The 27,915-nt window shown below is 36.5% G+C and overlaps 4 protein-coding genes across 5 annotated transcripts; 3 read left to right on the top strand and 1 right to left on the bottom strand.

Moving 5' to 3' along the window:
• Window positions 1-240: 240 nt before the first annotated feature.
• On the top strand, window positions 241-6,332 carry LOC149000669 (short-chain dehydrogenase TIC 32, chloroplastic-like). The gene is made up of 8 exons (XM_089140558.1): window positions 241-617; window positions 2,876-3,107; window positions 3,314-3,393; window positions 3,525-3,678; window positions 3,869-3,947; window positions 5,223-5,307; window positions 5,699-5,745; window positions 5,900-6,332. The coding sequence occupies exons 1-8, from the start codon at window positions 512-514 to the stop codon at window positions 6,056-6,058; spliced, it is 942 nt and encodes a 313-aa protein (XP_088996684.1). The 5' UTR covers window positions 241-511; the 3' UTR covers window positions 6,059-6,332.
• A 1,524-nt stretch (window positions 6,333-7,856) lies between these two features.
• Window positions 7,857-15,063, top strand: LOC149000668 (short-chain dehydrogenase TIC 32, chloroplastic-like). The gene is made up of 8 exons (XM_089140560.1): window positions 7,857-8,311; window positions 10,613-10,844; window positions 11,010-11,089; window positions 11,230-11,383; window positions 11,961-12,039; window positions 13,639-13,723; window positions 14,306-14,352; window positions 14,471-15,063. Exons 1-8 carry the CDS (start codon window positions 8,209-8,211, stop codon window positions 14,549-14,551), a joined length of 861 nt encoding a protein of 286 aa, XP_088996686.1. The 5' UTR covers window positions 7,857-8,208; the 3' UTR covers window positions 14,552-15,063.
• A 1,363-nt stretch (window positions 15,064-16,426) lies between these two features.
• LOC149000667 (GTP-binding nuclear protein Ran-3) lies at window positions 16,427-20,596 on the top strand. The gene is made up of 8 exons (XM_089140561.1): window positions 16,427-16,509; window positions 16,643-16,712; window positions 16,899-16,955; window positions 17,050-17,167; window positions 18,690-18,779; window positions 18,869-19,048; window positions 19,142-19,219; window positions 20,156-20,596. The coding sequence occupies exons 1-8, from the start codon at window positions 16,507-16,509 to the stop codon at window positions 20,223-20,225; spliced, it is 666 nt and encodes a 221-aa protein (XP_088996687.1). The 5' UTR covers window positions 16,427-16,506; the 3' UTR covers window positions 20,226-20,596.
• Window positions 20,597-22,622: 2,026 nt separating this feature from the next.
• Window positions 22,623-27,780, bottom strand: LOC149000666 (uncharacterized). Of its 2 annotated transcripts, XM_089140553.1 has the most exons (5): window positions 24,706-27,780; window positions 24,503-24,595; window positions 23,104-23,183; window positions 22,934-23,021; window positions 22,623-22,849 (listed from the first exon to the last, which is right to left on the bottom strand). In XM_089140553.1, exon 1 carries the CDS (start codon window positions 27,554-27,556, stop codon window positions 24,959-24,961), a length of 2,598 nt encoding a protein of 865 aa, XP_088996679.1. In that variant the 5' UTR covers window positions 27,557-27,780; the 3' UTR covers window positions 22,623-22,849; window positions 22,934-23,021; window positions 23,104-23,183; window positions 24,503-24,595; window positions 24,706-24,958. The 2 variants fall into 2 exon arrangements, with proteins under 2 accessions (XP_088996679.1, XP_088996680.1); XM_089140554.1 differs by lacking the exon at window positions 24,503-24,595.
• Window positions 27,781-27,915: the final 135 nt, after the last annotated feature.

The following is a 27,915-nucleotide window of genomic DNA, read 5'->3' as shown; positions in this document are numbered from 1 at the left end:
CGCCCCCGGCTTGATGGAATTTTAAACGTACCTTTTTTTTTTAAAATTCTTTAATTAAAATTTTAAAACCAACCGACCAATAAAGATTCAGAAAGTTCACCCAAAAAAAATAAAATAAAGATTCAGAAAGATCGTAACTGAATTTTTTATTTTTTTTTGGTAGAAGATCGTAACTGAATACCCAGAGAGAGAGGGAGAGGGCGTGCGTCACGACAGTTGTCATGCTGCGAGCTTCGACCCTTGAAACTATAAATGTCATTTGTAGTGGTTAAGAAGTATGATCCATTGACGTTGAATATCAAATCATGGATCTTACCATCCCTCGTTGATAACTATGAAATCCACTTATGGAAATTTAAAATAGAAAACTGGGATTCCTAAATCCACGGGTCTGCGTCACTTTTCGCTGATAAATGACGGTGATGCTCACTATATAATGGAAGTCATTGAATTTGACAACGAATTGTTATCTTCTTCGGCACTCTGTAACTTCCTCTGCAACTAGTAAACGATGTGGCCCTTCGGCAGAAAAGGACCTTCTGGGTTCTCTGCTTGTTCAACAGCAGAACAAGTCACCCAAGGAATAGATGGAACTGGTCTCACTGCCGTTGTTACTGGTAAATTTTCATTTCCTATTTTTATTCTGCCTTTAGTTCAGTAGAGTTCATCATTTTCTTTGTTTTTTTCTCTCTGAAAATTTAGTCATCCCCCAATTGTGCTTTGCATGCGGAAAGTAACTGCTTCTTGTGTGATGGAACAAAGAAGGCAGGATTCTGGGGTTTTTTTTCTTTCTTTAGTTTCCTTGAAATTGAAGTGGTTTTGATTGATTTTTATCCTGGTTGGGTATTATGGGAAACTGTTGAAAGTTGTGTATAGATTCTGCATAATTTTTATTTTCCAAATCCTGAGTTCTGATCAGAGATTGAATAATTTGTAGAAAATACATGATGTAGTGTGATTTAATTGCTAGAAAATTTTCTTTCTGCATAGTTAACCTCTTACCCAGCAAGTATGTGAAACAATGAATAAGGATTGATATGATTCATACAACCAATTATAATGGCTGGTTTTGCATGATTCAACTCTCACCTCATCATTTATCTCACAAACCTTTAGTTAAAAGATGAAAGTAAAAATTATATGAACATCTGCATGGATTAGCCTTTCCGGTACAGTTAGGTAAGGGTCATGGACAAATAAAACCAGCAAGAGTGTCTTATACTGGCATCTTTTTTTCTGAGTAGAGTAAACAGAGGAACTTACAGTTTCATACCCCTCTTCCTAGAAGTAATGGAACCTCTATGCTGAAACAGAAAAAAAAAATATATTTTTTTTTTTTTTTTATAAAAAACAAAAAAAATATTTAAATGGACTTTTTCTACCTTCTTGGACATCTTCGAGTTCACTGTTTGCTGCCTCGTTATTTGATGATATTTGGAATATACTTCTGATTGTATTTCCATAGGTTTCCCCTGCATCATCTTGAACCTTAAGTGGCACAGGTTTGAGATTCCTTACCCAACAACGACCCTATTGGTATATGTTCTTTTACCACTCAAAAATCTATTTTTGATCTATTCTGAATTAGTATTTTGTTTGTTTATGAAGGGGATTAGTCAAACATGGGAGTTGCAAATAAAATTAGGACTACTAGTAAAGAGTAGAAATGCTGACTTCATGTAGGTTTCTTATATTTGAGCATAGTAGTTTAGTGTTTAGGTATGGTTCAGGGAATAATTTCTTTCCAATTCGTTTAATTGTTATTCGGTACACGTGACTATTTTGGGGGAGAGTGAACCTACCCTTAGAGGTAGCAGTGATTTCAATTATGTTACTTCGACCAAGATGTTGCTTCTCTGGGATCATCTTACAATACATTCATGCCTTTCCAGAGCATATTTCCTTTTTATTCTGAATAGCTGGCCCCAAGAAGAGTGAATTCATGAGTCATGAATTATTAGTTGTGAGGTGTTGACCTTGCCAACTGAGCTACCTTTTGGAGTTAACAATTGCTATGTGAGTTGAACTCCTCTTTTTGGAGAATCTTGTACTTTTAGATTATTTAGACTAGACTGCAATAGGGAGCAGATATTATTTTGACTGCTTTGATGACCCAACTTGGGGGGTTTTCAAATTCTATGGAATAAGAGCACTTCCTGAGGTCTTTGTTAGCTACTCTTTTGTAGACCTTATGCATCACTATTTCTTCTTTATTTTTGTCATACCTGTTTACCTAGGGTCACCTGCCAAACTAATTTATGGTACATTCGTGGCAGTGCAGTTAAGAGTATGTCTAGGAGTCAGATCCTACTGCTAGATATGTGCTTAGTTTTGGCTACTATTGGTATGACAACTCATTTAGGTACATAGACTTGTAAGTTTGTAGCTACATAATGGTTACATATGATTTCCAGCAAACAAAGAAAATTTATAATCTATCACTCACTAATCCAAAAGTCAGTCAGGGACTATAATTTTCTCTTTGGATGAACAAGATGTCATTACCAAAACCCCAGCAGGGAAGAAAGGTAGAAGAATATATACACCATGGGATGGGGAAAGGGGGTGGGGGTAGGAGCAACCAATGATCAACTTGGGGTTTATAGTTTTTGAGGTGCTCAAATGTGAGGGACTATAGTTTTTACACAACAAAGTATAAAACATGCCACTGGTAGCTTAACAATGGCTGGAGATTATTTAACTAAGAGTGTTCACTTTCTTGTTCAATTTTTTATTTGAAACAGAAAGAAAAGAAAAATAAATTGTTTATGTAAGGCATCCCGGGTTTAAGTTTTGCCATTGGCATTTCAAACTGTTAGGTGCATTTGGTACCTATTCTTTTTACTCAAGATTTTTATGTTTATTGCACTTACAGGAGCATCAAGTGGAATTGGGACTGAAACTGCACGTGTTCTTGCATTGCGTGGAGTTCATGTTGTTATGGGAGTGAGGAATGTGGCTGCTGGAAGTAAAGTTAAAGAAGCAATCGTGAAGGAAGTGCCTAATGCTAAATTGGATGTGATGGAATTAGATCTCAGTTCAATGGCATCTGTGAGGAAATTTGCATCAGAGTATCATTCATCGGGTCTTCCTCTGAACATTCTTATGTAAGATATGGAGTAGGAGAGATTGCATCTAACTTGTGACTCCTGTCTCTCCTTTTAGATATCTGTGCTTTTTGGATAGTAAAATCTGCATCTCTTATCTCTCTGTTCATGGACCTCCTGTTTCTTTTTCTTTTTTCTTCTTTCTTTCTTCTGGCTTATCAAGATGAGGATGGTAATATACTTCTTTTTCTTTTTTGTGTATAAAGTAATAATGCAGGTGTTATGGCTTGTCCTTACATGCTTTCAAAAGACAACATAGAAATGCAATTTGCAACGAATCATGTTGGTATGTTGTATGGATATTCCAAGCTTTAACAGTAGTTCTTTGTTTACATGGGATCACATTGTAGCTTCTGATTGCAGTTTGTAGCCCATTGATAGTAGGAACTAATATCAAGAGATCTCATGGTTTTGCAGGGCATTTTCTTTTGACACATCTTTTGTTGGAGAAAATGAAGAGTACAGCAGATGAAAGTAGAAAAGAAGGAAGAATTGTTTGTGTTTCGTCAGAGGCTCACCGGAGGCCATATCCTGAAGGGATTCGTTTTGATAAAATCAATGATAAGTCAGGGTATTACTTCGTTGGCTATATTCTATCTGTTGGAGAATCAAATGAGCATATTAGGATCCAAACATTTATTTATTCCTGTACTTTTGTCATATTATCTTTTAAATAATGTGAAGTGTTTCCTTAATGTTGGCCTATGAATTAGAACTGTTGAAGTCATTTTAATTTATCCTTGTACTTTCTGATTTCTCAGATATGGAAGCTGGACTGCCTATGGCCAATCAAAGCTTGCAAATGTATTGCATGCTAAGGAACTTAATAGGCAGCTAAAGGTATCTGATTAATTCATGGATCAAAATTATTTCTGAAATAAGAAATGTAAAATGTTTCTCCATCCTCTCTCTTTTTAGACTTGGAAATTTGTTTACATTTACTTGGAATACCTTTTTTGAAGAGAAGGTAGGTGGAGGGGTATTAATAAGAGAGGGGAAAGTGAATGTAGGACTCAGGCAGAGATCTTGGCTGCAAAGCCCAAAACTTTACCTGCTGAGCTTCCACCTTCAAGTTTAAAGTGTTTTCCCAACAACATTTTTATAAACTTTTCCTTGTTTAAGGATTTGATTATGATCAATATATTTTTTTCTCAACACGTGTCAAAATTAAGAATTTTGTATCTTAGACACTAATCTCACTTTTGTTTCTCTGCCCCTATGAGTAATGACTAAAGAGCTTTCACCATAGCTTGCAGAGCCTTCTTATCCCTCTGCCCCCTGAAGACCCCCCCACCCCCCCCCCCCCCAAAAAAAAAAAAAAAAAAAAAAAGAAAGAAAGAAAGAAAGAAGAGAAACAAAGAAAGAACCCTAAGCCTGTCCCTCAAACAGAGAAAGCTTGCTCAAATATGTGGCGAAGTAGTTTTGTATTGCTGACACTGGCTTTTGTTTGTTTGATTCTTGGTTTTGGGGCTATGCACCTATTAGAATTTACTGGGTCCTTATATGTTGCCATATCTCTTGACAAGGAAAACAACATGCAATTTTAGATGAGTCATTAAAGAAAGATCAACGGGACTAGACATGATTCTAATGTGTGTTTGTATCTAATACATAAGTGAATGGGGATCTTCCATATGGCAGCTTGGTACTTAATATTCTGTAAAGAAGTATAGCCATGTTCTCCCCTGTTATGTTTCATAATAGATATTTTCTTCCCAGTGGCAATTTTTAACAAGTTGAATAATTGTTTGATTGTTATATATACAAAGGGGAAAATCCAAGTCATGGGTTGACCAAGCAATTAAATCTGAGTTGTAAAATTCAAAGCATGACAAGTCCAATTAGTCCTCCATTCTGTACAAGAAGTAATTCTGCTATATCTGTTATGGCTTTTGGATGTTCTCATTGCATGTAGAATTAATCTTCTGTTTATCTTGAAGGTGTAGGTAATCAAACTGTTGTTGGGAACTACTTTTTATTTCCTTGATGCTAGTTCTTGGGAACTTCCATTGGTTGCTATGTTTTGCACCTGCTTATCTGGTCTTTTAACATATTATCTCCATTTTCCATTTTTCATGATCTGGTTTTCCTGGCTTCTTTACTTCATTTGAACAGGAAGAGGAGGTTGACATAACTGCAAATTCGCTTCATCCAGGAGTTATTGCAACAAATCTTCTACGCCATCATAGCCTCGTAAATGGTAATGATTAGTCTACTTTACATCCATGTTTATTTTTATCTATCCCAACTTCTAAGAAGGAAAAAGCTACTAGGCCTGCTTGAATTCATTCACGTGGCTATATATTATCATACATGGAATGATTTGTAATATTATCTTTTTCTGTTTATTATGTTGGTGGTTTCATCCTCCATTTTAGAAAAATATAATCATACTGGAATATTTCCTGGTTGATGAAGCATGTGGAATTGTATTCTTAATTTGAGTTACTTGTCCGTATCAAGCCATATAAAACTCAAAGTTATGATCCAATGTGGATATTTCCTGTCACATATCTATTTATTTATTTCTCCAAATTGCATGGTTAGAAGCCTGTTTTATAATTTCATGATCTTTTGTTTTCTTCATGCAGGACTTTTTGTTTCAATTGGCAAATTGTTCACAAAAACTATTCCACAAGTAAGTTTCAGTTTTGGTTTTGGTTTTGGTTTTGCCTACAGTAAATATGTTCCCTTGGCCTAAATATACCTACCCTAAACTTTGTTAGTTGTTGTTATTATGGGCTTCTTCCTCATCTGATTTGCTAAATTAATTCAATGGATATCGGTTGCAGGGCGCGGCAACTACTTGCTATGTGGCTTTGCATCCACAAGTAAAGGGGGTAGGCGGTGAGTACTTTTCAGACAGTAACATAGCCAATCCCACTGCACAGGCTAAGGACATGGATTTGGCGAAGAAACTTTGGGAATTCAGCATGAGTTTGATCGGTTGATGTACCTTTTATCTCATAGACATTGCTCTGCTTCTAGTTGGGTTTGGAAGATAATATTTTGTTATTTATGTACAAAAAATATTGTTTATTTGTACTGGATTATACTATAGATTCCTGAACCTAAAGATATGAATGCACATGTAATGGATCACTAATAATAGTTGTTATGATAAGCAGGTGATGTAGATCTTTATATTGTTACATCAATGCAGTGTGAATTGTAGTCCATAAAACATTTTGTCAATCCAACAGGTTTCAGTGGTTGAACTGGATGGGTTTCTGGCTAAATCCCCCTCTTTCTTTCCGCCTGTTTTTTTGCAGATGAAAGCCAACTATTTAGCTAATCTAACTGTAATTGAACTGTTTATGGCCATACTCCTAGCATGGAGCTTACAACTCAGAAAACATGGCAAAGAGATCAATTCAGCAAAGGTTGTAGGCTTCAGGGACATTCTGGATCCCTGAGCACCTGGAGGTCTTTAACATAGGACTTCTGTTCCATGAGTTCATTATTGTTCTTTGGTGGCACATAAGATGAAATTCTTCATTTATTTAACCCCTTTTTATTTTTATTATGTTCTTTGGTGGCACAAGGGAAGCTGTTTGAATCAAGTTGCAGGTAATAAAAATAGAAAATTGGGTTACCTTTAGGTGCCAATGTGAACTAAGAAAAATAAAACTTTTGGTTCTATAATATTTGAGAGATCTGTGAGTCTTCAACACATTATGACTAGAGATTAAGTCTGAAAGGAAAATTTAATTGAAGACATTATTAAAATCAAAGGCATGTATCTCCCTTGACATCTCTTCCACCACATATTTAGAAGAGGGGCTCCACCTCCAAACATTCTCCTTAAATAAATGAGGACCCGCGGGGGGGGGGGATAGATTTAGTAGTAAAGAATCCTAATTCCATGGTGCATGCCCTTCTTTTTCATAGTGTTCATCAAGTATTTCTTTTAGGTTAAAAGATTAACCTTAATGTGTTAAGGACTTACAAATATCTCAAATGTTGTAAAGCCATAAGATTTTTTTTTTCTTCCATTAATCACCTTCCATAGATAAGACCCAAGGGCCCAATAACATGGAGATTGCTACACAGCAAAGAAAATGCTAGAAATATAATGTCATGTTAATGTTTGGAACTTTTCTGAAAAATTAGTGAAATACTTATCTCTTCATGTATAAGGATTAAGAAAGAAAATCATACACAAGGATTGAGAAAGAAGATCATATTAGAAAAATGTGGGAACTCAAAAAAATAAATAGTATTAATTATACACTAAAAGCTGTTATATAATCCCTTTGATTAAACATTATCCCAAAGAAGATTCGTACAATGAAGGTTACTAAGGGGCTGTAGAAAATGCGAATTGTCAAGACAATCTTTGAAACCTTCGCGAATTGTCAAGACAATCTTTGAAACCTTCTTAAGAGGAGAAAACGAACATCAAACTTCTGGGCCAACTTGCATCTGCTCAAATTCTCAATAAAACCCAAAGGTTTTTCCTTTCTTTCAGTGAGATTTTGTTTGGGTAATTAAACCGAGTTAGGTTCGATATATCGAGAAGTGTATTATGTGATATATCGAGAAGTGTATTATGTGGATTCGGTTTAATTTTTTGGCATGGTTCACTATCAGAGGATTATTCAGTTTTTTTTTTTTTTTTAAGATAAAATCAAAGATTACTCGGTTGTTGGGAATGACCTCGAGGAGGTTATGGGTTTACAAAAAAAAGAAAAAAAAAGTTATGGGTTTGACTCTCCCAATATAAAATGATTACCATTTGGAGAAGAATATATATATTGGCATGATTAACAGGGGTAACTATCATTAAGTTGAGGTTTCTGCGTTTTGCAGGAGCAGGGTCAGTTCATACCTTTGATAAATCAGAACAGTGCACCACCGAAGTGAGAGATAAAGGCGACACCTTGAAGAGAAGGATTTGGGGTCCCCAGCAAATCTTTAGGGTCTGATTTTTATTTTATTTTTATTTTTTGGGTTGGGGAAGGATGGAACACGGTGTGAACTGTTATTGCTTGACATAAAGAGTAAGAAATGGCAATGTAGCAACCGGTGGAGAGTTCAGGAAGGTCGGAACTATTGCCTTCTCTGATACTCCAAATTACGCTTTTCCGGAGAAGAAACGATGTGGCTTGGCAGAAAAGGGCCTTCTGGGTTCTCACCTAGCTCAACAGCAGAGCAAGTCACCCAGGGAATAGATGGAACTGGTCTCACTGCCATTGTTACTGGTATTTTTTGTTTTTGAGATATTCACCCGATGATTTTTTCCCCGAGTATAGAGCTCTTGTTCTGTTTCTTGCTTTCTTAATCTTTCAATTCAATTATTCTGAGCAATTTTTCTAGAGAAAATATCGTTTCACCCAGTTTTTTACTTTGTCTAGAAAATGATTATTACTGTTTCAGATGGGTTTGAAGACGATTTTCAGTTAGATAATTAAAGTTAGTATTGTGCTTAGCATGCTGAGAACACCTGCCTCTTGTTTGATGGAATGCAAGACTGTTTTTCGTATGTTTACCTTTTCAGTTGGAGGTGATATTGATTCTGTTTTGTTTCTTTCCGTATATGTTAGTTGCTTTGATTTGGTGGATAGTCATTACAATTATGGCTGAATTTTGCATTTCATGGCGGCTGATCGTTCATAAATTTTAGAAAGGCCTTCTGTTATATATGTTAGATTTTCTGTTCCTTTCAGTTCTGGGGAGCAGCAAGTAGTTTGTTTTGCCATTCTGCTACTGGAAGGATTGATATGTAAATTTTGCCTAATTTTTCTTTTGTATAACCTGAGTCGTGAGTAAAGGTTAAAATCTTTGTTAACGGTATGCAAACGGGTGAAGAAGAGTAAGGTTCATGTATGTCATGTCTGATGGAAATTACTAACAGTTATTCATGATTTCACTCTCATTCATCATATATTCCACCCAAACAACTTGCCTTTTACTGTCATTGGTTAGAAAAATGTAACTTTTAGAATGAATACTGAGAAATTGCGAACAGAAACAGAATTAAATCAAAGAAATACAAAGATTTAATCTGGTTCACTCACCAATGTGATGCGCTATATCTAAGGGTAAAGAAAAACTTTCACTATTCTGGAAGGAAGATTACAATTGAGATTTCTCAAACAATCGCCATAGCGGTGTTACAAAACCTCACCCAACACCCTAAGGCGAAAATTCCAATCCCGCAATTACAACTCATGGGGCTGGGTTGTTCTGTAAACCCTTTGCTTCCATCCCAAATCTCAGAGATTGGTCATTCGGGTTACCCACCAAAATGTGTTGGTGTGGGTCAATTTTCAATGCCAAGTACAAGAATTCAGATCACACATAACATAAACCAATAACTGTTCAGGCTGATAATTAAATAAACTTGTTCCGGTATGCTAAAACCTAATGTCTTACACTGGCATCTATATATGCGAGAGAAAGTGGGAACATAGTAGCAAATTTCTCTCTTCCAGGAAAATGGCACCCTGTGCTAATGAGATAATATAGATAATTTGCTAATTGTTCATGTATTTTGCACTTACATAACAAGAGCCTCTGTTACCTGAACGTTTTCCCACTATGGTAGCAATCACCCACTTACCAATTTTATGTAGTTCTGGATCTTCTGATGTACAAAGTAAACAGATCTTGGATGCAAGCATGCTGAGATGTTGACTGTAGTACACAATGGCTAATAAAATAGTTTAATAATGACCAAGTTCAGCTAAGTAATCATAACCAAACATTAACAGGGAAAAATAATTTAACAGAACATGTAATTGATACTGATAAATCTGGGAAGGGAGAAGGAATGAACCAGATGCATTTTTGCAAGATAATAGGTTCAGAAGCATATCTGAAGCACAGTGAGTTATAGAACCGAAGGTCAGTTTAGAAAGAGATCAAAATGTGAAACACATTACTATGTTCAAGCGGATTCTGATATTGACTTGACACCTCAACTGAAACAGTTTAAAGAGTTCTATTACTACATAATGCCTGCTTTAAGCCTGTGGCCAAGAGAACATATATGTGGTGCATAAATTCGAAGTGGAAGAAAGAGGGAGGAGAAGAGAGTAAATACTGGCTGTTTTGAAATATGAACAATAATGTGAAAAAAAAGAAAAGAAAAGAAAAGAAAAGAAACAGAGAGAAGCAAGGTGTAGAGGAGAGAGAGTTGACAGCTCACATGCTTTCACAAATCAACTTTTATTCAACGATGTTAACTGATAAGGTGCATTATATCATAATATTAAAAAACCTAAAAAATATTTGAGTATATACCACTTCAGCAGATTCTTAGAAAATTTAATAGCCATTATGCAACCTAATGGACTTAAATATTATAGTCAGCAGGGGACAATAATTTTTAGGCTACAGTGATTAAAACCATGCCATTGGGAGCACAATGTTAGTTGGAGATGGGTTTGACAGTAGTAGATGACTTTGATGTGTACCATTGACATTTAATGACTTGGATGGTGCATTTGATACTTAATTTTTATTTTACTGTTAGATGCTCAAGTCTGTTGTACTTACAGGAGCATCAAGTGGTATTGGGGCTGAGACAGCACGTGTTCTTGCATTGCATGGAGTTCATGTTGTTATGGGGGTGAGGAATGTGGATGGCGGAAGTAATGTTAAAGGAGCAATCATGAAGGAGTTACCTACTGCTAAACTGGATGTGATGGAACTGGATCTCAGTTCAATGGCATCAGTGAGGAAATTTGCCTCAGATTTCAAGTCATCAGGTCTTCCTTTGAACATTCTTATGTAAGAGCTAGCTTGTGACTCCTATCTCTCCTCTTAGTTGTATGTGCTTTTTGGGTGGTCGATTACTGTGATGTGCACTTATTATTTTCTTCTTTAATGGACCACTTTTCTCTTCCTGGCTTAGTAAGCAGAGATAGTGATTTGTTTTTTCCTTCTTGGGTTAAGTAATAATGCAGGAGTTATGGTTACTCCTTTCACACTTTCGCAAGACAACATAGAACTACATTTTGCGACAAACCACATAGGTATGTTGGACAGGTATCCCAAGAATTTAACATGGAGTCCTTTATATAGATAAACTTTATATTGTGGCTTTCAAATTGTTTGCAACTTGCAGCTGTTTGACTGAGCTGAACTAGTATGAGAACATCCCATTGTTTTGCAGGGCATTTTCTTTTGACAAACCTTCTGTTGGAGACATTGAAAAGTACAGCACGTGAAAGTGATAAAGAGGGAAGAATTGTTAATGTTGCATCAGATTCTCATGGGATGCCATATCCTGAAGGAATCCGTTTTGATAGGATCAATGATAAATCTGGGTATCACTTTGCTAACAATCTTCACAGTGACAATATTCTATGCTTTGGAGAATCAAAAGAGCATGTTCGGATCCCATCATATTTTTTGCGTATTTTCTTCCCTCAACTTTGGATAGAACCGTATCAAGTGCAAAGATCCATCTGATCGATCCCATTTAGTTAGGATAAGGCTATGTTATTGTAACTTTTTAGCCTTTTGATTGCACAACTTTTTTGTTATTTTTACTTTTTACCCCCTTCTGATTGCACAACTTTTTTTTAATATTATTTTTCCCAGATTTACGAGATAATGACACTGTTATTTTGCAAATGTACTTGAAAAATGTCCCAGATAATCGCATAATGATGTATCACTTTCATTTATTTATTTATTTTTAAAACCCTTGTGGTTAACATGTAGAACTTTTGAGAGTACATCAAGGTGCTATTTAAAGAAGGTATTGCATTCTAAATACACCTATGGAGGTTTCACTTAGTCAGTCTTTTTAAATACTAGGATGGTATTTGCATCAGGTTGGTCTATGAATTGGAATTGCTGAAGATATTCTAATTTATTCTTGAACTTGCTAATTTTCAGGTATGGGAGCTGGAGGGCGTATGGCCAATCAAAACTTGCAAACATATTGCATGCTAATGAACTTAATAGGCGCCTGAAGGTATCTAATTAGTTCATGGATCAAATTTATTTCTGAAATATTAAATTTAAGGTAGTTCCACACACCCTTTCTCTGGACATACAAGATTGATTACATGAACTGGGAGTATTTGGGTTTCTGGATCAGAGCTCCCCCATAATAGGTGTGTAATAACTCTTACCACACTGTTTCCTGTCCTTTGCTTCCAAAAGATGCCCCTCTAAACACTCCTAGTGACAGTGTATAGGGGCATCTTTGGAAACAAAAGGGCATGCTCATCATGACATCATGAGACTTTATGAGAAGCCTTTGCTGATATGGGCTCAATATTGTTGTATCCCTTGGGGGGGGGGGGAGGGGTTTGGAGTTGATGGTTTTTTGATACTTTGTTTGTGTAGGAACTTTTCCTTATTTCACATCATGATTGAAAATTGAATCATATCTTCTCAAAATATGGCCAGACCTGTCTATGTCTATTAGACACTGGTATCAGTTATTTGTCTTGTACGATAATAAGGGTAAGTAAGTGATGAATCATAAGATGTCTTGGTTTAAAGGTGGCTGAGCATAGGATCGGTTGAGCCTGTAGGTATCATCCCTAAGCCCTGAGTTTGCATCCACCCTCTTTTCCATCTGAACCCACCCCAAACCTTCTCCTTGGAAGACTGAGAAATTTCTCATATATGTGCCAAAGTTGAGTGAAAGCTTTCAACACTCATATTGTTTTTTTTTTTTTTTTTGGCTGAATAAATAAGTATAATAAAGAAACCACGCCAAAAGGGAAATTACAAGGGAGGGAGAGCTGGGGGGGGGGGGGAGCAAGCAATTGATCAATTTTAGATTCTGGGAAGGCTACTAAAATGTACTGGATCCATATATATTGCCAGGTATTTCATGACAAGAGGATCAATTCCTGACTTCTTTTCGACTACTAAAGCTATTAAGAAGACTAGCATATTTTCCTAATTAGTATCTATGGCTAATACATGCCAGTGGGTGTGGATCTGTTGTATGCCAATGTATTTCATTTCACATGAAAACTCAAAAAGTGCGTGAGACAATGACAACTCTTGAAAATGATCCAATGGAAAGTCACTGTCGAAATGTCAAATAATTTTGAGGATAAACCCCAACTTAAACATTTGGCTATAATACTAGGGACAATCAGAAGGCAGCTACATGCTTTAACTTTTAAGCACACCTATAGAATTGTTTTTTTGGCAATCCCTTCATTAAAATTGCGTTTTGCCCTGTAGCAAATAAAATTTTCAAAGGTGAGGTATGGAATTTAAGTACGACAAATCCAACAAATCACCTATCATGTTCACAAGAGTTGCTATTGATTATTGAATGTTCTCATTACATTTAGAATTGCTTTTCTATTGCATTATTTTGAGAATGTAGCCATGTAGAGTCCAACTGTTTGGGGAATTTCCATTTTTTTTTTTGGGGGGGGGGGGGGGTTTGGTAGTTTATTGTTTAAGGAACTTCCTTAATTACTGCATATTTGCATCATACTAATCAGTTGTGCTAATGTAATACCACCACTGTTTCATACTAGTAGTTTAATGATGAAATCTTTTGCATTTGGTTGTGATATATTTTTACTTTATTTAACAGGAAGAAGGGGTTGAGATCACTGCAAATTCACTTCATCCTGGAGCTATTGTGACCAATATTCTGCGCAATAAAGGATTTTTAAATGGTGAATCACAGATCTATTTTGCATCTATGTTTATTTTAATCTTTTCCAAAGATGAAAAAGCTACTGGGTTTTTTTGGATCATGCATACGTGCAACAGGCCATCTTACGGGGGATAATTATATTGGCAAATTGTACAAGATATTTTCTTTGCCAAACATGTGGGTAGATCCTGTATTCTTGAGAACTATATTAACATGCTGAAAAAGTTTCCTTGTTCTGTTGTTTATGAAATAACAGGAATTCTGTACTTTGATTTGCTTTATGTCATATGCAACTGTTATCTTTTGAAATTTCTCTTTTCTTATTCTTGGGTGCATAAGAATTCATAAACAAAGAGAAAAACCTGGGTTACCCCAAGAGAGTTAAGAGAAAAAGAAAGGTGGGGGTGGGGGGAATATAAATATACAGAGAAAAACCCTGTTTCATCCAAGAGGTTTGGAGGGAATATAACAGGGATACCCTAGGGATCCACAATTAGCCTATTCTGCAGGAAGTCAATGCACCGAGAGGAGGCCATTGAAAGTTTGCATGGAGTAAACATCTGTTATGTGATTTCTCAGTCTCTTTGTATTTTTTGTGCAGGAATTGTTACTTCAATTGGCAATATTTTGTTAAAAAATGTTCAGCAGGTACTTTTTGTATTTTGTTTCCTTGTGGTCAACAATGAGTGAATATTTTCATTCGGTCCATATTTTTGAACTTCTACTTTCATTTGTTCCTTAGTTAATTCAATCAATATGGTTGCAGGGTGCAGCAACCACTTGCTATGTGGCTTTGCATCCGCAAGTCAAGGGGGTCGGGGTGAGTACTTCGTGGACAGTAACCTAGCCAGACCTACTTCATAAGCTAAGGACATGGAGTTGGCTAAGAAGCTATGGGAATTCAGCATGAATTTGATTGATTGATGTGCCTCTACCACATAGATGACATCAATTCTTGATTGGATATGAAAGATAACATTTGTGAATCATTATCCAACATAATCATGTCTAGTTTCTTCTTGTTTCTACTTTCAGTCATTTGTGCAGTACACGCAGAAAAGGAAAAATATTTGTGTTGTGATTATAGAGTGTTGATCTAGAGATTCCTGAACCTGAGAGCTATAAAAGTATATGCAATTGATCACCAATAATACTTGTCATTGTAGCAGATGATGCAAATCTCTTGTTTTGGTATGTCAGTAGCATTTTCTTTGGTCGAACCATAACTCAGAAACTTTTGTTGGATTAGTAGGTGGTAAGGTTGCAGAGGTTAAGCTGGAAAGATCTCTGGGTAAATCCTCCCTTTGTCACTTCATGTTTTTTTCCTGTAGAGAACCGACTTTTAAGCTAATTTTTAAGAAGTGGACCATTTATGTCAAGAATTTGGGTATGGAGCATACAACTTCAAAAGCATCACAAAGAGATCAATTAACAGAGTTTTCTGAATCTTGGGGACACCAAGAGGTTCTTAACATATCTGCTTAGGATGCTTTCTTCTTCATGCTGATCCAGACCCTCTGTGATATGCATTATACTTGGTCACTAATTTACTAATATGAATGATTTTTGTTCTGAATAAACAGCTTAAATGGATGATCTGGGTTCCTACAAGGTTATGCTAAATGATTTCTTGTTGGTTGTAACTTGTAATAGTCTGGAACTGCAGATTCATTGCAAATACAGCAACTGATAATGGGGAATTCTGATTTAAAAATTTTAAAAATTGTAATATGTAGTTTTTATTTCAAAACTAAAATTCATCAATATGACGATTGTAGTTTTTATTTCAACTAAAATTCATCAGTATGAGGATTAGGTTCATTACATCTTGGACATGATTATTTTTTCATCGGCTAAGGCCGCCGAGATCAAACTTGGACACAAGGTGTGACCGCTCCCCACGTGGCCGGGCCCCTCTCGCTGTTTCCTTTCATTTTTTTGGTATTTATTTTTCCATTCTTCCCGCCTTCTGTTTGGCTGTTTGTTCTTTTTTCTCCGTCCCGCCCTAAAGTTTTTGGAAAAATTTTAAGGACATCCCAAGATAACTGGCAAAAAAGGGACAACTCAGAACTAATGCTAATTTGGCCATGACCCTCAAAAGTGTCTTAAATTTGTGCAAAATTACACTTTTTTAGTAAATTATTAAGTCATATTAAATAATTTCATAATTTATAAATCACCCTTAAATCTTTTGGGATTTAACAAAATCCAGATCCTTTACTCACATAGCGGGAAAATTTCAATTCACGCTGTTGGATGCTTGACACATGTTCGATTTAAAATCAAAATCTTGTTTTCTATGAAAAAGAAACTTGAGAATGTGGGAATATAGATTTTCTTTCTCCCTTCCCCCAAAAAAGCATATTTGGTTTTTAAATTAGACATCTATTAAGTATCCAATCATGTGGATTATAATTTTTTTATCTCCATGTGGGTAGAAGATCCTTACAGTGTTGTTAATTTGATATAGTTTTCGATATTTGTAATTTTCATCAAGTCTTTGAAGTTTCGTTACGAATCTTTCTTACGGATTTTTTTATGCAGACCAGATCCTCTCCGCCCAACCTGCCCATCAAACGAGAAATAGGGATTGTCTTCCAAATCAAGCCAAGTTTTCTGGTGGGTCAACCGGTTGATTCCGGTCGGGTCTATATGTCACCCGGTTCAACGCTGCGTCGGGTTTTAAAAGCATCGCCTTCGCTGCTTCAGTTCTCTCTCTCTCTCTCTCTCTCTCTCGTATTCAAATCCCTTGGAACAGAGAAACCTACTCCGCCGTCGCCCTCTCTTGACAAAGAGAAAGAAATGGTATCTCTTTTGTTCTCAATCTTGCTAGGTTTAGGGTTTTTCGTTCTACATTATCGCTTCTATACTGTTTTTATGTTCATGTTGGACTAGTAAGTTCTGATCGGGTTTAGGGTTTTTGGTTTTCTAATTGCAGGCACTTCCAAACCAGCAAACTGTCGATTACCCTAGCTTTAAGCTTGTTATCGTTGGTGATGGTGGCACAGGTATTTGCTTCTCTTTTCATATCTGTAGCTCTTCATGGAGAAAAGAAAAAAAAAACGTTTTTTTTTTTGGGTGATTTATTCTCAGGATTCTATGTTAATATCTGAAGGCCAAGCATGTTTTTGATGCGTTTATCGAATTTTAATTTCTTTCTTTTGAGCTGACGAAGTTGATCGTGATGAATTCAGGAAAGACTACATTCGTTAAGAGGCATCTCACTGGGGAGTTTGAAAAGAAATATGAGCGTAAGCATTGGATCTATTTCGATATTATTTATTTTTGTTCATTATTACATTGAGAATTGAGATTTACGGTTTTGTTGCAAACTGTGATTTGCAGCAACCATTGGTGTCGAAGTTCACCCATTGGACTTCTTCACGAACTGCGGAAAGCTCAGGTTTTATTGTTGGGATACCGCTGGCCAGGAGAAGTTTGGTGGATTAAGAGATGGATACTAGTGAGTAACGTATCACTAATCGTTATATGTGTGATCATTTGAAAAACATGTGTGCTCTCATTGAAAATCTTTTGGATATTTGTGATCAGTGGGAGCTGCATTATTGTCTGTTTGTGCTATTTGTGGGTAAATTTTTCGGATTTGATGATGCTAAAATTTGCTAGGTTAATAATACTCTTGTTTATTAAATTGATGAGTGTTCCTCTTGAAACTAAAACATAGAATGTTTTCCATTCGCCATAGAATTTGTCATAGATAATAAAATCCTGTTGTTCATGTGCGTGTTTAATGTTGTAACTTTCATCATGCTGAAATTTCATTAATTTCTTCCAAAGTTATAACCAGTTTGACCCATTCTCCACCCGTCTCCGCCCTGTTTGGGTTTAATTTTAGGGTTAGGAGTATCTTATTATATATTTACCATTTTTTATTTTCATGTCTGATGAATTGTTTTAATTGAACATCTTACACTACCAGTATATATATGATAAAAGATAGTTTTTACCATCTCTTCCCCTTCCTTCAGTTTCTTTGTGTGGCCTTCCTTCTTCTTCCTTTTATCTCTTGTTATCTTATCTTCTTCTCTTCCACACTTTATCTTTTTTATTCTTCATTTCTATTGTTATGTTTAAAGTTCTTCTCTACTCCAGGTAGTAACACTGTCCTCCTTAGTTTCCATTATCCTTTCCCACGCTTTCTTCCTGTGTTAAGCGTCAAGGAACTCCTTGCTGTATGATTCAAACAGTAGAGACCTTAATCTTTTGGCTTTTCTATCATGAGTAAACTCAGAAATCGGGTCTGGTTGAGAGACCTTTCCACCAGATCCGTTGCAGCTGTGTGTTGCTTTGAATATTTTGTTTGTTTGCATCTGATAGATGCTGTTGCAGGTTTTTCTGTCTTAAAACATCAAATGAATGCCCCTCTTTTATTATTTTTAAGTAATAAGTTGGCTTATTTTTTGCTGTGTGGTAAAATCTCTGACCTGAGTTCCTAGATATTTCTTTAGTGGATAGTAATTGACCTGCATCATTAAGGTATTTGATGTGGAGTATGTTGAGTTAATGTTGTAAGCATATATAGCTAACTCTGCATTTGATTTGTTAATAGTGGGGTTTTTAAACTTTCTTGCTTTAGGATGTGGATATCTAAACTCCCTCCCAGAAACTGAATGGAGCATCTCCATAAACCAACCTATTTAGGTTTTTTATTTATATCACTAATGTATTTATTTTATTTTTATTTATTTTTTAAATCTGGCAAACTCAACCCTCTTCTGACCCGTGTGATTCTATTCTGGTACTCGACGACTCTATAGAGTAATACTACTGCAAAAATAATCTTATCCAGTTTTAGGTTCATATTTTATTTTTTATTTTTAAAATATAGTGAACCCAACCTTACTCTGAGTCTCTGACCTTGGTGATGTTTTTGGTACTAAATTCCCCTATTAATATTATTGGTTGTGGCTGTTAATTTTATTTTTGAAGTATCAACTCAGCTTTGAAGTTTTGGTTGTGTGCAGCATCCATGGACAATGTGCAATCATCATGTTTGATGTTACTGCTCGATTGACATACAAGAACGTTCCAACATGGCATAGGGATCTCTGCCGGTGTGTAGAAAGAAAAAAACTGAATGACTGTTTCTGGCTGTGTAATTTTCTTGGCCGTCTCTAATGTATTCTTTGTTTCAATGTTGCAGTGTTTGTGAGAATATCCCAATTGTTCTTTGTGGAAACAAGGTTGATGTGAAGAACAGGCAGGTGAAGGCGAAGCAAGTCACCTTCCATAGGAAAAAGAATCTTCAATATTATGAAATCTCTGCAAAGAGCAACTATAACTTTGAGAAGCCTTTTCTGTATCTTGCCCGGAAGCTTGCTGGGTAATGAAACAGTTTAGTTTAATTTTCAAAACTTCTGTTCTATTGAATGCTGTGGATAGCCATCTGATTACCAAAATATGTTTTGGTTTATAGGGATGCTAACCTTCACTTTGTCGAGTCTCCTGCTCTGGCTCCTCCTGAAGTGCAGATTGACTTGGCTGCACAACAACAGTAAGTTATTTGTTTATTACTCGTATTTTGAATCCTTAACTTGAAGATGATCAATAGTCACCAACTTTTTCCAAGCTTTGAGCATGTCAAATTGTATAGTATTCACTTCAAATGGATTTTGACATCAAATTTCAGCCTCATTTAGCCTATCTGGGTTGGACTGGTAGAGTGTAACTGACATTTTAATTGTTTGCCTCTTTATCCAGTTCTTGTTGCTTGGCAGATGACTTTCAAAATATATATCTTTTAGGTTTTGCTAAAACTTTGAATACCAGCTGTCATTTGATTCTTTAAAGTAAACTGGAGCCTCGGCTAAATGATTCTTTTATTTTGGAACTGAGTGTCATTGTTTCCTTCTCTACCAGTTTTAATATGGATTCACAAATACTATAACTGATTTGTTTTAGAAGAAGTTTATGTATATGACATGTTCCTACTGAATGACTGTATTGTGGAGGTGGTTGCATTGTGCCACCACCTTCTAAAATTGGGAAGGCCTAAAAGTATTTGGCAATATTATAGTAATTTGAGTAGCATATGGTCTGGATAATGGATTTTGGGGGAATGCTACTGGTTGGGCAAGATCCCATCATTTGTATCTCATGTGAGCGTATTATTTATGCTTTTGTTCCTAGTTCCAAGCACTTCACTTACAATGTTTAGTTTTTTTCTTGAAGAACCCTAGGTATTTATGGTCGCCTGTTTTTGCTCTTTAAACAATTCGTTGTTTGGAAGTTAAATTCGCATTGATTGATGATCCTCAACAAGAGGCAGTTACTGGGTCAAATGGGTTTCATGTAAAATTTATTAGGACTTGGGAGCTGTTTCGATTCATTACTTGCAGTTCACAATGGAATTGTTGATGCATGTCTTATTATTGTGGTTGATGCATATGACGTCATTTTACCAAATGTCACATGTTTTCTGGTTTTGCAGGCATGAAGCTGAGCTTGCTGCTGCAGCTGCTCAACCTCTCCCTGATGATGATGATGATGCCTTTGAGTAAACTGGTTTATGCAATGTAGAGAGGTTTCTCAAATATTCTCATATTTTTCATAGCCTTTCATTCCTTCTGTATTATTGAATAGGTTTCCCAATTTTCCTGCGAATGTATGGAGGATTTTGTTATCAGGAAATTTTCCGGATCTTGAGAGTGATTGATGATATTTGAGTCTTTTCGTTTTTCTTCTTTTGTGTTGATCAATATTGAATCTATGCTTGTAGGTTTCTTGTGATCTGCAAGATTCATTGTTAATTTAATGTAGTGTGTTTCTGGATGATTTAATTGAAGGTATGTTGAGATAATGTTCCAAGATCAATCCTTTAAAGAGTGAGAAAAAAGTGTTTCTCTTGTGAAGATACACTGTTCAGTATTTGGGTCTGTGTTTTGTGGATTTAATGCCTGATGTTAAGTGTCGGTTGATTCTACTTGTTTTTACCTTCTCATTCAATTGAGTGGGATCGAATTTAGTTTTGTATAAATGAAAGGGGGTAGCAGAAGCCTGCCATGGTTTCATGGAAGTTTAACACAGCAGCAATTTGAGATCTGAATTGACATGTTCCCCCTGAAAGACAATTTGTTCAATTTGGCTGAGAGTTTTACTCGCCGATTGACATTTATAAATGAGATTTCAATTCCAGATAACAAAAATATAAGCTGTGTCACATGAATACAATGCAACCAGGCCGACAGGTTTTTCTTCAAGCTCTAATAATTTTTTTTTTGGGTAAGTTCAAGCTCTAATAATTACTGGATCTGGAGATTGAAAAGATGTACACAACTTTGAATTTCCTCCCGTCCATTGGACCATGAGTAATAAATTATGAAGCATTGGCCTGTATGATTACAAATTTGTGTTTGGGGGAAAAAGAAAAATTATATTGTTACAATCTGAAGAACCTTTGGCCTGCTTTTTTTGTTGGACGAAAGTCATTCGGGTAATTTCAGGGGATCATAAGAAATTATATGTTTCAACAGTAAGCAAATTGGTCATCGATTAGTCTCCTCAACTAAGGTTTAAAGTATCCCACAATAAATATATGATACTAGTTGATACATATCCATATTTGACCCAAGTGATACTATGTCTCTCTATTGAACTATGCTAAAATATATTAGCCAGACTGATAGAATATTTGATACGGGATCGTCTCTTAAAACCACCTAACCGATATGATACTCAATACCAATACTTTAAATCTTGTCCTCAACTCCATTTTGTATTTCGCAGCTAGTGAAAAGTCTTCCAAGGAGTCTGGATCGTCTCTCTCGAAGGGGAGAACCATCCTCCCTACGGCTGTTGACCACTAATTATAGGGGGTGGTTCACAGGGTTTAGGTAATGAGATTTTTTTTTTTTAATGTTTTATTATTTTTTTACTTGTAAGCACTACATAATTTATGTTTGCAATGCCTTCAAAAGAAATTATCAGAGGAGATGATCCACACTCTCTTCTAGCTCCTCAATGTCTTCTAGTCTGGGCTAAAAAGTTTGTTTTTGTGGCTGACAACCTAAACTATCCAGGAACACAGTAACAGATGGTTTTGGTCTTTATAAATAAATTATTCTTCTTTTGGCCAAAAAATAAAAGAATAAATTATTCCTCTATTTATAAACCCCCTTTATTGCCAGATTTTTTTTTGGGTGGGGTTGTTAATCTTGCTCCTCTCAATTCACATTTATACTGAATTCTTGCAAAGGGTCTTTTAAGCCTGCATTGTGTTACAAAAATGCTACTTCCTTCGTACTTTCGGATTGCAAAATCCTCTCCATGGCTGCTTTTACTTGAGACTTTTTAGTCAATAAATATTGCTTGTTTATATTGCTATAGAAAAATCTTCAAGGACAGCCACACGCAGTTGTTTAGATGAAGTGAGTAGGTATATCACCATTTTCCCATTCAATGGCTCTGTGCATGTCATGCACCATGAATGGACATGTTGAAATGCGGGCATGTTAATGTTTGTGCTACGAAAACCAACCAAAATGTCAAAGTAACACAGCTCACAATAGGGACAGTGTACATGTCAAGTTGAGTCTGGAGTGTGGACAGTTGCTCAAACTCAGTTCCAAAATTTTATTAACTGTTAGAAGTGTCATAAGATGGAGATGAAAATAGAATTAACTCCCCCCATCCCTCCCCACCAAAAAAAAGAAGGAAACTTAATGAATAACAGCAATGCAGACACAGTGAGAAGAAAAGACGGAGGCCTCATGGCAAACAAGTTCCCCCGGGGGATGATTGAAATTATATACATCAATACTCAAGTGTAGCTGACTATTTAGTTGGAAATGGCTGGCTTATGGTAACTGAAACCCAGCTGATTCAGCCTGTCTTTTTTCCTTTCTTTTCTTTCTTGGTTTTTTTTTTTTTTTTGGGGGGGGGGGGGGGGGTGTGTGCTAAATACATTGAATCTATGTAACCCCACCGTGTGTTCATCTGAGACTCCTTTGCTTCCCACCCAGAAAAAAACACACCAACAATTGCAAGGTACTGACATATTTAATCTCCAGTTCTCATAGTGTGTGGAAGCTTCAAACGAATGTCTGTCCAACCTTCAAAATGCTAGTTACACAAGTTACCTATTGCTTAAGTATCAGAATCCAGTCGATCTGCAATATCCATGTCCCTGCAGAAGTATCAGAAAGCCCCATATCAGAAAATTTGAGCCACCAGAAACGGGAGAACCTCACCCTGACGGGATGATAGTTACCTGCAGTCTTCACTGTCTTATCCATTTAGTTTCATTGCAGCATGTTTAGGACTGACCTAGGGGTTCTTAGTTATCAATATATATTTCGCTGCAGTAATAACAAAAAGTTTTACCATCAGAATATGAAAGCATCCAAAACCAAATCTTCACACTGGAAAAATTGTAGTTACCTGCTGATCTCATTCATCTAGTAGTGTTTCATCTCAACACGTCTTAGTACTGACATGGCATAGGGATATAAACTGATTACCTGGCAACAGGGAGGAGTAAAAGACACAGATAAGAAAGACAAAAAAACATTTTCTTTTGGAGTAAATAAAATGCATTCAATCGTTTTGCACATTGGTTGTGATATAGAGCTTAGGACTATCTTGCACGCCGTTATGCCCAGAAGATCTGGCTGCATTGGTTAATTTACTTATTGCTGATAACCCAATGTTAGGTAATATGTTCCCATACCATGGAAATTACTGCAAGTAATTCTATGACATCTTTATCATTCTTGCTACATCAGCTCAGTGTTAACTTTTAGCAAAACTGGTAATATATATTCCTTAGCTTGTCAAGTTGGTAAAATCTGTTGAATTGCAAATAAAGGGACTTAGTGTGTGTGTGTGTGTGTGTATACCACTGCTTATCTGGTCACGACACTCTGTATGGGGAACCTTATATTGAACTTCCATTATATATGACACATAATATGTTCTTCAATTCTCATATCACAAGGAGATTCTCAGAAACTACTAGGTCAGGTATCCCCTTCCACACCATTAAGCAACTGAATTCATCAATTTTTCTCCAATTATGCGAGCAATATAGCAAATTGTTTCCACGGTACTAGTATTAAACCAGGTCTTAAATTCCTCTATGCAGTAACGTGGTTGTTTAGTTGTCCCTTCTCGAAATAACCACATTTAACACAATAGATAATGTATCACCAGCTTGTTTAGTCAGTAACACCTAAGCTGCCCATGCTAGATTACATGATTTCCTAGAGTGTTTCATTCAAGAAATTTGTGAATCACTACAAAAGATAATTTTCATTGATGCTCTGCTATTTTGTTGAACAAAAGAAGGAAGAAATAGTTAATAAAATAAATGACAACAGCTAATCTTGGAAGGCTGAAAATGCACGGATACGTACACAAAGCATGGCCAATGATACAATAAGAGATGTTTTACCCCCAAATTAATGTTAGAGGATCAACATTCCTCCTACAAAATTGTGCATAATAGAGCACTCATTTTGTACAAAGTCATGACGGTAATCCCCACAATGTTACGAACAAATAAAGTCAAAATTCTTTCATCAGAACAATGCATAAAAGTACAAAAGAATAACTAGAAGGGGGGGGGGATTTACTATGCAAACAAACAGATGATTCCACATACAACAAAGCATAACCTTATGACAACAAAATGGGTTTGGCCAAAAGGAAAAAACATGATTCCACTTATGAAGCAGCAAACGCTAAACTAAATAAGTCTGCAAACTAAAGGCATCAGAAAGGGAAATGCGAAGGCATAGATGCACAGAAGGGAACAGAGAACATGCAATAGATAGAATACCTTGAAATAACAAAACCACGGTGTGTTTGTCAATTTGTGAACCAGAAAAAATAACGGGGAAAAGTAGAACCACTAAAATATCCAGAAAGACTCCTGTAAAAGAATGGGCCAGAATGCAAACAAATCAACCACCTGAAAATCTTAAAAAAGAATAAGCAAAGTTGCATAAGCCCACACTACTATGGTCTAAGAATGACACTTACAATTGAGTTCTTCCCCTTGGGAGGCTAGACAGGAGCTCATCCACCATTCAAGAATGACAATCCAGTTGCACCGAGGACCCACTTGAGAAGCAAAATGATGATTTGCCTACAGACTCATATTCATTGTGTCCTCATGGCCATATTAAGATGAAAATAGCAAGGGACGGCCATTAGGTTGTTCATTTCTGGGTCCTATAGAATCGGAGGTGTAATCAAATCCAAAAGAAATTGTATTTTTTTTGAGGCAAAATATTTACTCTGATGACTGCTGCTCAAGCTGTGAAGGCTCACTTAACTGAACAGGGTTTACACGCTTTGGAAATAAACCACGTTTAAAAATGCCCTCTGATATTAAACTAGCTTCTTTTAGAAGTCCTGAACTACACAATCCATTCACCAGTGTAGTATAGGTAACCTCATCCAACAGTACACCTCTATGAGACATCTGATCACATATCTTAAAAGCCTCTTCCATTTTCCCTTCTTTGCAAAATCCCCATGTCAAGCAATTGTATGTGACAGCATCTGGGACAACACCATGATCCAACATTGTTTCTAGAAGCTTTGTTGCTTGTCCAGTGTCACCTATTTTGCAATAGCCATCAATCATGGCAGTGTAAGTGAACTTATTTGGATCTACACCATAAGAAACCATTTCCTGCAAAACATTACATGCTTCATCCATTTGACCTAGCTTACAATACCCACTAAGTAATGTAGTATAACAAAAAACTTCTGGTCTCAAGCCTTCTTGTCTCATTTCATCAAGAAGGTTCTTTGCCTCATCAACACGGCCAGCATGGCACATCCCATGTAGTAATGAAGAGTATGTAACTACAGTTGGTGAGATGCCCTTACTCTTCATTTCATCACGAAGCCTGAAGGCCTCCAATACATTTCCATTTCTACAGTGTCCTTTAATGAGAATATTATATACAACAGATTTCAACCCCAAATTTTGGGAGACCAATTCATTAAAGAGACTTTGAGCTTCCTCCAATTTTGCAGCTTTGCAATACCCATCAATCATTGTGCTATACATTGAAAGATCAGGCACCAAACTATCCCTTTTGCATTCGTTCCAGAGTTCAGACGCTTCCTTCATTTTACCCATATCACACAACCCTTCTATCAGTGCATTGTACGTGAACATATCTGGCTTATGTCCTCGCTTAACCATGTCTTCCCGCAGCTTAAAACCCTCATCTACCTTTCCGTTCTTGCAACATCCTAAAATAAGTGTATTGTATGTGATCCTATCTAATGCCAGGCCTCTCTCAAGCATCTCTTTAAGAAGGCAAACAGCCTCTTGCATTAGACCTGATTGACAAAGTCCATGGATTAATGCATTTGATGTTACTGTGTTGGCTGAGAAACCTTTCTCCAATAGCTTGTACCAAATTTCAACTGCATTAGAATGATTTCCTGTTTTACAGAGTCTATTAACCATCATGGTCAGAACCGCATCATTGGGCCTCAAATTCCTTAATATCATCTCCCTGAAGAGCCGAACTGCAGAATCCAACCTAGATTTTGCACATAACCAATGAATGATGGAATTAAAGGTATGAGGATTAATAGAAAGACCACTGGATAACATATCCTCCAAAATGTGCTCAGCTTGCTCCATCTGACCCACTTTGCTCAAACCCTTAATAAGTGAATTATAAGTAACTGAATTTGGATTGAGTCCCTTGGACACCATCTCATCCCTTAACTTATAAGCTTCACCAATATTTCCCATTTTGCAATGCCCATCAATCAATGTGTTATAAACAACATCATTCGGTTCAATTCCTTTGGAAGACATTTCTTTCAAAAGACAATTAGCATCATCCAACTTCTCCAATTTCATCAGGCCATTTATAATAATGCTGTAAGTAATAAGACTAGGAATCAAACCAAAATTAACCATTTTCTCCTTAAATCTAAATGCTTCAGTTATATTGCCTATCTTACATAGTCCATGAATGATGCAATTATAAGAAACTACATTGGGAGGAACTCCCAACTCCTCCATTTTTGAGAACACCAGGGTAGCTTCTTTGACTTTCCCATCTTTGCATAATGCATTAATTGCTGTACTATACGAATAAACATCAGGAGAAACACCTTGACACATTATCAAGAAAATCTCATACGTCCACTTGAACTCATTTGCCTTCACAAGCGAATCCAACAAGAAATTACACGTCTTCAAAGATGGAAAAAGGCCCTGACTCGTCAAGAACCGAAATACTTCAAGAGCACACCCCAAGCCCACAGTTCTAAACTGAGTACAGTATACATGAACCAACAAATCAAATGTTGAAGCTGCCACCATCGATTCAGATTGAGAATTCAACTCCAAAACAGCCCGGGCAATCTCTAGATGCTTGTCCTTTGGGTTCTCAAACAAAGCAGGCACCTTACCATCGATCAAACGAATCAAAATCAATCGAGCAGGTGGGAGAAGATTCGACCCAATAAGGATATGAATGAGATAGCAATAAGATCTAATCGAGAACCGAAAACCAACTGACTCAGATGCGAAATAGAAGAACTTTAAAGTGGTATTTGGATTGACGGATGATTGGATATCAGAAATTAGGCGCTCAAATTGATGAGGAGATAAACAAGTAACGATTTCTCTACACTTAGAGGGGTTAAAAGAAGGTCTAGACAAGACTGATATTACCTTATCTACAAAGTTTTGATCATACCGTGGCAATGGTGAGGATTCTTGGGATGGCTGTTGTTGCTGCTGCTGCTGCTGAGCTGTAGAAATCTCGTGTGATAAAGAACGGACCAAAGACAATGTCAAACAAGGTCTTTTGGTTTCAATGGCAGTAGCGATTCTTCTCAAATCCATAGGAGAGTTCAAGAGGGAAACAAGAGTTGCAGAGATTTGAGTTTTGAAGAACTACACCATCACCAAAACAGACAAGATTCGAATGGAAGATCTGAGTGAATTAAGAAAACCTAATAATGTTCCCAAACTCGTTAACAATGGCGTTGTACTTGTATCCATCAACCGAACTTAATAACTGTTGGCAACTTGGCATCACCTCTGCCGCAAACGGGCAAGAGGAAACGTTCTTGAAAAGGAGGGTTTCAGATACCAGAAATAATAGGCTGTTTAAACACGCGGACCGGCCATGTCATCGCATAATGGTTGAACCGGCCAATATGAATCAGAAACACCCACCTAAACCGGCTTCCACAACTGCC

The sequence above is a fragment of the Hakea prostrata genome, chromosome 11 (genome assembly GCF_041222555.1).
Source record: "Hakea prostrata isolate BN-2017 chromosome 11, UWA_Hpros_2, whole genome shotgun sequence".
NCBI classification, from domain to species: domain Eukaryota; kingdom Viridiplantae; phylum Streptophyta; class Magnoliopsida; order Proteales; family Proteaceae; genus Hakea; species Hakea prostrata.
The sequence above is the reverse complement of the archived record's forward strand: the minus strand, read 5'-3'. Positions and strand labels throughout refer to the sequence as shown.